Genomic DNA, 9,240 nt, shown 5'->3' on the forward strand with positions numbered 1-9,240 from the left:
CACCAAAACCGCTATGTTTTCAGAGCCTCTCTCTGTCTTTCTGCCTTTCTGTCTCTGTTTCTCTGTCTTCCTGCCTCCCATTTCTGCCTCTCTCTCTCTCTCTCTCTCTCTCTCTCTCTCTCTCTCTCTCTCTCTCTCTCTCCATTTCTCTTTCTGCCTTGCTGTTTTCATCTCTTTCTCTCTGTCATTTCTGTCTTTCTCCATGTGTCTCTTCACTTTTAACAGTTTGTATATGTTGCTGCCTGCTGTGTCTGGGATTTGCCCTACCTTTTAATTCTTTAGTTATCAGAGAAAATGTCCCCAATCAAGATCCATAGGTAGTAGCACTTCCCGGTGAGACCGAAAGCTGAACTAACTGAAATCAGCCTTTGGTGTATCTGGTAACTTTTCAGATGAGTGTGCTTCGGAATTCTGTTTAGTCATTCAAGTGCTGATCCGTGAGTCAAGCTGCCTGGGTTCAAGTCCTGGGATAGCACAACACTGAAGACGACCTTGTGACCTTGGCCATATTGATCAAACTCTGGCCACTACAGAGGCCAGGGTTTCTGCACAGGATGTGTTTTTCCATTATCTAGAAAATTCAGCACATCATTACTATCAGCGTCTCCCAAGGTACATGGAGTTATTAGTTAAAGAAAGTGTCTTGGGTGGCTCTAGTTCCTGGTCACCTATGTTAATCTGGAAGGTGTTCACAGACCTTAGCCCATGACAACTCAAATCCTAGACTACCTGTGCTTGCCATTCAGGGTCCACCTGTAGCATCAAGGTGGCGGTCACCCATCTTAGGGCCAAACATCACATCCTCAGCATCCACACAGCTCCGGGATGCAGCAGAGAGAGTGATTTTCCTTTCCTGTCTAGTATCTCAGAAGGCCTTGTCCCCAGGTCACATCTTTTCTCATCACCCAAGCTTCCTTGCTCCAGCTAAAGCCAGAGCTGTAGCCTCCGGGTCCTTACTCAAGATTCGCAGGGCTGTCTGGATCCCCATGTGCCATTTGTCATTTCCTCTTTCCTAGAGTCTTTCCTATTCAGATAAAACTGTGCACTTTCCTCTGTTTTGGCTGTTATCTAAGTAGGGAAGCATCCTTTAGCCCCAGGTGTATCCTGAGTCACACCGGCCCAAGGCTTGGTCATCAGGTGCTAAAATGTGCTCCTCTCTGGTAAGGCTGAGCCCCATGCTGGCAGCAGAACTACCTTTAAAGTTTAAAAATTAGTTCTTTGAGAATTTCATGCAGTGTATTTTGAACATACTCACCCATGTTAGTGACACTAACAGTGTGGGAATAACCAATCGTTTCCTGGTTGGGTTGAGGCCTGCTTCACTGACATGGAAACTACACCTATCACCATTAAAGGGTCAATGATATGTGGCTAGAAAGGCCAGAGGGCCTAGGGGAGAACCCATGCTATCCACTGCTCAGCTGCACTCCTAATGACTTACCATTATGCCAACAGACCAGGGTGTATCTCTCTTCTCAGCACAGAGACCCACATCTGGCCAACATGCAGAGCGAAAAACCACAGAGTTCTCAGAACTCCTGTTTGATGTAACAGAGCGTCTTTTGGGGGAATATGTTTTGAAATTTCATGTAGGCTTTCCAAGTCATCCTCCTGGACTGAGGTGCATGGGTGTAGGTCCTGAGAAACCACAACCTGAAACTTCCTTAGTGTTGGCATGAATGGGAGCTCTGTATAATCTGAGAGTCATGGTGTTGGAGGGAAGTGCAGGGCCTCCATATCGGTTTGCTTTTCTGTTTTCCTATGTCCATAGCACCAGAGCAGGGATGTCCACATTCACTCATTTAGTTCTTAAGGTTGCCTCACATGCCTTGGGTAATGTTTCTCCAGTTTGGGCTCTCTCTCTCTCTCTCTCTCTCTCTCTCTCTCTCTCTCTCTCTCTCTCTCTCTCACTGTGAATGTATGGCCATGTGTTCGTATTGTGTGTGTGTGTGTGTGTGTGTGTGTGTGTGTGTGTGTGTGTGTGTGTGTGTGTGTGTGTGTGCAGAGTGTGGGTACCCTTAAATGTATGTGCATCCTGTCCGTGGAGGTCAGAAGCAGATACTGGGTGTGCTCCTTCTTGACTCTCTACCTCATTTTATTTTTTTTGAGACAAGCATTTTCACTGAGCCTGCAGCTCACTGACTCTACCACACTGGCTAGACAGTGAGGCTATGGGGTCTGCCTCTCTTCTCTAACCACACTCCAGTGAGGGGTTAGAAAACACCACTGTGCCAAATTTTATGAAGGTGTTTGGGATCTGAGCCCAGGCCTTCATGGTGTGGCAAGCATGCTACTGACTGAGCCATTGTCTCAGCTCTGGGTTCCTCAGGGCTGTGTTTCAGATGGAGTCATGGTGGAGGAGTCTGTTTCCTTTCTCTCAGCTTTTCCAGGTACCTGAATGCCCTCCGCAACCCGCATTCATGGAAAGATGGCTCTTTCTTTTTTTCTTTTTTGTTTCTTTCTTTCTCATCCTTATATAAAGTAAGCTTACTATCATGTAATCTGTCATTGTCCTCCTTCCATTTAATACCCATCTCAGGGTCTTCCTTATCATCCACAGACTTTCCTGACTCACAATTTTTCCCCCATCTCCTGGCACCAAGAGTAACCATATCCCAGCTCATTGAAATGCTTATCAGAAGGAAAGACAGTTATAGACAATAGTGCAGCAAATCAGCACACACACACACACACACACACACACACACACACACACACACACCCCTCTTGTGTGTTTTTATAGGTCTTAGGGACATCTCTCAGGTGCTAGACTATTAGACAAAGCATAAAGGTACTGGTTTTTTTGTTAATTTCCCCCAAGCATGTGTATCTTCCGTGTCATACATTCTCCAGCAGCCTCCATGAGAGGGAGCCAAAGGCCGGAAAACCCAACTGATACAGAAATCTACTATCCCAGTAGACTTTCTTTGCCTTAATCACTGTGGTCTTTTGGGAGATTTCTGTACACAAACGAGTGAAGTCTGAGGTCACCCATCTGTGCGCCTGTGTGGCCCATGTCCTCCCACTGATTCTAAGATGCAGTGTACTAGAGTGGACTTCAGTTTGACTCTGTGGGCTTCTGGGGCTGTTAGCCAGGACCTGAGGCTGGGCTTTTCACACAGGATTGTAGGTTCTTCAATCATAGTTGAAAGGAGGAGGCATCAGGCAGTCCCTGCTTTTGGTTGTCCACTGTCTGGCAGAGTGGTGGTCATTGTTCATGGGTTTCTCTAGATGCCATAGGAAACATTGAGGGGCTGGTGAAAGAAGACTGTGGAGTTTCCAAGTATAGCCATATTGGGGACACCTTCATAATCAGGGCTGTACAGAGTGGCCACTGTGACCCAGGTCACCAGATCTCATGGGAGAGACACAGGCTTCAGGGCAATATTAAGTACTGACCCCATGAAGGTACTCTGGCTAGGGAAGTTTAGATGTGTCTATAAACTTCCTAGAACATCCCTAGTCCCATTTAAAAGAAGTTGGCTCATATTTCATGACCTCTGAACTAGCTCTCCACCCTGCAAAACACACTCTAAGGACCAGGACCAGGTCCACATAGAGAGGCTCGTGACACAGCCAGAGGTGGGCAAGGGGGACTGGGTCAGCATCTCATCTTCAATGGGGTTATTGCTCTTAAGGAAGTTCTCAAAGGAACAAGGGGCTCCCTGGGTGGTTCTGGTTGTATAGGTTAGTGCTGGTCTGCTCAGGCTCCTGACATTTGGTCACTGCCAGGCAGAACCTACAGTCAGAGAATAAACCAGGCCAAGACTGAACCCCCAGTGAATGGGATTGTTGGGGGAAGGGCAGTAATGGGGGGAGGATGGGGAGGGGAACACCCATAGAGAAGGGGAGGGGGAGGGATTAGGGGGATGTTGGTCTGGAAACTGGGAAAGGGAATAGCAATTGAAATGTAAATAAGAAATACCCAATTTAATAAAGATGGAGGAAAAAGAATAATACAAGAAAAACTAACTAACTAACTAAATAAATAAAGAAAGAAAGAAAGAAAGAAAGTTATTTCCTCAAGTCTGTAAGACTGGCCATCAGAACCCAAGGTTCAATGGCTGAGAGTCCATCCATTCCCTCTTTAAGTGCACACGGTGGAGACCCCCAGGAGTGAAATAACCAATCTCCGAGGGGATCACCTACATCTTTCTCTTGAGATACCCTAGGACTCCTTACTCGGCTCAGGTGAGAGCCCACTTATCCCATTCTGGTGGTAACACTTTCTGAGCCCAGGGCAGATTTGTAGATAGTAGCCATGCCTGTGGCCCTCGAGGTCCTACTTGGGTCTGATAAAGAACAGATAATGAGGCAGAGTCTTTCCAAAGCAGAAGGAGGCCCAGAACTGCTGGGAGCACTGCATCTGCTCAGGTGCAGGGCTTGGACCCAGTAATGTCTTATGCTCCTAGGGTTAGTGATGTTTTCCTGTCTGGTCTGCAGTGCATGGAAGCTGCTTTTGGGGCCTAGAAGCATAAGGAGAAAAGGAGGATTAATCTAATAATCTGTCTTTGGAACAGAACATTTTTGCCCTGGGCAGGGTCTTCAACATTGACCAAATCAGCAGTTGGCTCCTGGAAAGGCCTCAAAATGTGTGAAACCAGGGTGCCACAGGGCAATGGAGAAGAGGACAACATAGACTTCCCACACAGGAAACATTTTTTCTTTTCTTTTTTCTTTTTTCTTTTTTTAACTTGGTGTGCTGCCATGTGGAGGAATGATTTATTAGAACAAATCCCATGACAAATCATATAAAATAACCGTTTTCGGAAAGACATCCACAAGACCGCCTGAGAACAATGTACAGAGGCCTTCAGGAGCCAGGCAGGCACAGTACCAATGCCAGGGCGAAGGCTAAAGTGACAGAGGAACTAAGTGTGTAGAGGACATCATTTTGTGCATTTAAAAAAAAAATTACACAGTGATGACCAGGGGTGGGAGGCATGGACTCTGCAGGACAGCCGTTTACTATGGAGAGCAGGCTGTGGGCGATGTGTGGGACATGCAGGGGGAGCAGCCAACGGGCTGGGCTGGCACCTCTTCCAGACAGATAGCAGGCTACACACACACACACACACACACACACACACACACACACACACACACACACACACACGCACGTAAACATCAGGTGGGCTGGGCAGAGGCACACAGGACCCGTGCATGACTATCAGCTAAGTGTAAACAGGGAGACCCATGCTACCCCTGAGGGCTCTGGGTCCCCCGCCGCAGCTACCTCTCCCCAGCAGATAGGTCCTGTTCAGGAGCAACACCCACATGTAGGGAGCGGCGCAGCAGCTGTATGATAATGAGGTGAATCTGCCGCCCTCCTAACAACAGTACTGAGCATGCGTGGGGTTTTGCACCTGGCGTCAGTCTGGCTGGGGCGTTACTATGTTAATGGAGGTTCATGCAGGTTCATGCCGCGCCAATCTCTGGAGGACAAGTAGCTGGGATGGCAGTGGGGTGACTCGTGCCCCACCAATCCCTGAAAGGATATTAGCATGCTGTAGTGTATAAAAGGAGAGCGGCTTTGCCGCTCGGCGCAGTAATACTGAGAGCTGTAACACTTGGAGCTGTAACACTTGGAGCTGTAACACTTAGGGCTGGCTGCCGCCGCCTCCCTGTATCAACAAAGAAGGTGTCCTGCAGTAAAGGCTGTTGAGAAGAATCCAACCGTGTTGCGTCTTCCTTGCCGGACGAGGTGGGCGCGACACCCACACAAACATCAGGCAGGTCACAGAGCACACCCATGCCAGCCTGAACAATCTGGCCAGTCCAGGGACCCTCGAGACCCATGGCCTCGCCGCATAGCCAGGCGCCTTGATGGGTCTCCATGGCCCAAGTCTGCAGGTGGTGGGCGATGCTGTCGCTCAGACAGTCGTTCTCGGGCGCTGCCTGGGGTCGTAACCCCCGGGTCTGGTACTGCTGGAGGAGACAGCAGGCTCTCCTTCTGTGGCCCTGGAGTCTGGGGGGTTGTTGGGCTGGGTCCATTTTTGCCACTGAGCAAGCTAGTAGTGCTAGCTGTGTCCACATCCGAATCCCCAGACAGGGAGTCCTCTGGGGGCCTAGGGGTGCTGCCCCCCTCACACTCATCTGCAGACTTGGAGCAGAGTCGGGCCTCCAGGGCTGCCAGGGCTGTCTCAGTCTCCTTCAAGATCAGGTGGGTGTCCTGAGTGTGGAAGTCCATGCGTGAGGCGCGGGCTGCAGCCAAGTCTTGTAGGAGTGGGTGGCTAGAAATGTGGGGGAGCTTGCCAGGGGCTGGGGGTCCGCTGGTCGGCTCCTTAGTGAAACTCTCTTGCTGGGCAAAGGTCAGAGTCTCCTTGGGTGGGGCCGGGTCAGGCTCTGGGGACCGACCACTGCACAACTGGATCACCATTCTCCCGTTGGAACTGACGTAAAGGCTGTCCCTTGCTGAAGGGCTGGTCTGGACAACCCGTCCCGGGCCATCTGCTTCCCCAGGAGCCACAAATGATTTCTTGGGGAAGGTGGCCTCCCCATTCTGATCACCAATGAAGAAAGAGGTGGGGGCTAGCTCCCCGGGGGCCCTTGGTGAGCGCCGACCCCTGACCCATGCTAGATCCTCCTGCCGCTCTGTGCCTGGTTCCGGGCCTCGGCCACCATCTGACCCGCTGGCATCACTGAGACTATCGGGGTCCAGGTCTTCCTGGCCTATAAGGCAGTTTGCTGGATCACCACTCAGCTCTGGTGGCCCTGGGCCATTCTGCCTGGCAGTTTCAAGGCCTGCGGGGCTGTCAGCCCTATCGCTGGGCAACTGAGGGAGCAGACGCCGGGTTCGCACAGGCAGGGGCCCCTCAGGCTCTCCAGTTCTGCGGCCAGGACCGTCCTCTGCCAAGCCAGCATCAGTGTAGCTGTCAGCCAGGCTAGCCCAACGCGAAACCCACTTCTGACCCCCAGGGGAACCTGGGACCAGGAGGCTCTGCTGCTCCATCTGTGGAGCCATGCCTGGGGTGCGGGAAGCAAACTCTTGCAGCAAAGCCATCCGCTGGGCCATGCCGCCATCACTGGATTCATCTTTGTCACCTTTGATGACAGGGCGGAAGGTAGCTGAGGACACCCTGGAGAGTTCAGGGGATTCGAACACCCCAAAGACCTGGTCGATCATCTTCCGAGCCTCCTCCACTTCTTGGTCTTGAGCCTCTGTCTCGATGGTGTAGGTCCCCGCGTCACTAAGACTGTCATCCTCCTCCTGTCTACGTGCCTTGGTCAGTTGGGGGTCAGTGGGAGGCGGCGGGGTGCTTGAGGGGGTCACGGGGCTGGCCCCTCGGGGCGTCAGAGGGGCGGGCAGCACCGGAGGCGTCTTCTCAGGGCCAGGCCTGGTGGCTGGGGAACTGTCCCGCATACACTGGGCCATGAAGTCCTGGGCCAGGCGGGAGCGGCGCCCCACACTGCCAAAGGGGCGGGTGGAGGCACGGGGGACGGGAGAGGTGTTGCCCAGTCGCTCCTCAGTCTTCTCTCGCTTGAGCGAGCTGGCCCTCTGTGGTCCTGAGCTGCTGCCTGTGGTGCGCACCGTGACACCGGGACGCTCTCTGTCCGCAGCCCCCGTGCCCCGGCGCTTGTCAGCCTTGGGGTCTGCAGGTGGGGTATGTGTAAAAGACTGTGAGCGTTTCTTGCGGGGTGTGTCCTCATCGAAGAACTCAATGACGAAGGCTTGCTGGTTGTGCAGAAGCTCCTGAGGGTCCCTCCTGATCTGCCTCTGCAGCCGCACCTGCTCCCCACTGGCCTCTGTCGGGGCTCCAGACACCGAAGCAGTCTTGGCCAAGGGGTCCTCCGAGTCGCTCTGTGTGCCATCCTCATGCTTGTGGCCCTTCAGAGTTCGAGTGTGGACAGGAAGGTCGCTTTTGGTGCTGTGGCGGTCATCCCCTGAGCCATCCCGGTGCAGCAGGCTTGGGTCATTCTGCACCAGCCAGTCAGCCACCTTGGTTTCGGCCGAGACCATCTCCACGGGTGTGGTCTCCTTGCTGGGGGGCCGCCGCTGACGCAGGGAGAACTTGGTGATGTGGTCTTTGATCTTCACCTTGCCTGGGCTGCAGTCGTCAAACTCAATGGTGAAGGAGGCATGGCTCTGCACCACTGGGGCCGTCCCACCAGTGCAGGCCTCCTGGTCTTTTGTGGGCATTTCCTGGGTTGGCACTTCGGGGAGCCGTGGAGGCTGCGGGGCTTCCTTTGTGGGGATCTCGAAGTAGCTGGGCTCACGTCTGAACGAGTAGTCTGGTGGTTCGGCAGGAGCACGGCAGCTGTCTAGCTCACTGTCTTGCTGTGTCAGGTCCTTGGGACGCTCTGGGTAGGGCTCCTGCTGGTGCCGGTCTTCAGATGGTGCTCCACTGTCATCCTCACCCCACCAGGAGGGTTGCCCATACAGGGGTGTGCGGTAAGCTACCGCCTCTGCTCCATGTCTGCGGTCCCCTTTCTCCGGCCTGGGCTGTGAGGACTCGCAGTAGGGTGTGTGGTCTGGCAGCGTGTCACCCCTTTTGGGTGCAGAGACCTTGACGCTCACCTGCAGCTGGCTGGTGTACTTCTCGTGCTTGAGCGCCTCCTCAGGAACACGGTGCTGCACACGCTCTAGCACGTACATGTTGGAATCATAGCCAAAGCGGATGACATCGTTGAGCTTCAGTGTGATGTACTTCTGGTCTGGGATGCGCACGTCATTCACAAATGTCCCATTGAGACTGCCCAGGTCCTTCACCCAGTGTTCATCACGGTCCTGGTCGTAGTTGATGACAGCATGCTGTTTGTCCACACTACGGGACTGCAACATGAGCTCACAATCATCACGCCCCACGAAGATGAGCTCACGCGGGAGCCGGTGGCGGGTGCCACTGCTGCTCACCAGGAACCAAGATGTGACGCTCATCTTGGCACCGAGGAGGCCTGCCTGGCCCTGTGCTCCCCCAGGCCTGCAAGGGCTCGCCCGCCAGGACGCTGCCGGCCCAGCCCGGCCCTCCGCCCGCCCGGCCGAAGCGCTGGGCGGGCCGCCGCCAGACATGCCCGGCGCGGCCCAAGCGCTGGCGGCAGCCCGGCCGAGCCCACGGGCAGAGCGCCGGACCGCCACATTTTTTCTTTATTCAGAAATTCCATCAAATCTTGGGCAGCAACGTCTCAGTGAGGAACATAGTTATCGTCTAAAGCCTGTGAACTGAATGGCCGCAGCTCCAGTTCTACCCTGCTCATCAGAAAGCTATGCACAGCCTCTCTCCACACTATGGGGACCAATGG

General features: G+C 53.3%; 1 protein-coding gene across 1 annotated transcript; it reads right to left on the reverse strand.

The window, feature by feature from the left end:
* Positions 1-5,737: 5,737 nt before the first annotated feature.
* On the reverse strand, positions 5,738-8,932 carry LOC116904381 (centrosomal protein of 170 kDa protein B-like). The gene has a single exon (XM_032907251.1). It carries the CDS (start codon positions 8,876-8,878, stop codon positions 5,738-5,740), a length of 3,141 nt encoding a protein of 1,046 aa, XP_032763142.1. The 5' UTR covers positions 8,879-8,932.
* Between the last annotated feature and the right edge of the window lie 308 nt (positions 8,933-9,240).

Source organism: Rattus rattus, chromosome 6 (assembly GCF_011064425.1).
Source record: "Rattus rattus isolate New Zealand chromosome 6, Rrattus_CSIRO_v1, whole genome shotgun sequence".
Lineage (NCBI taxonomy): Eukaryota > Metazoa > Chordata > Mammalia > Rodentia > Muridae > Rattus > Rattus rattus.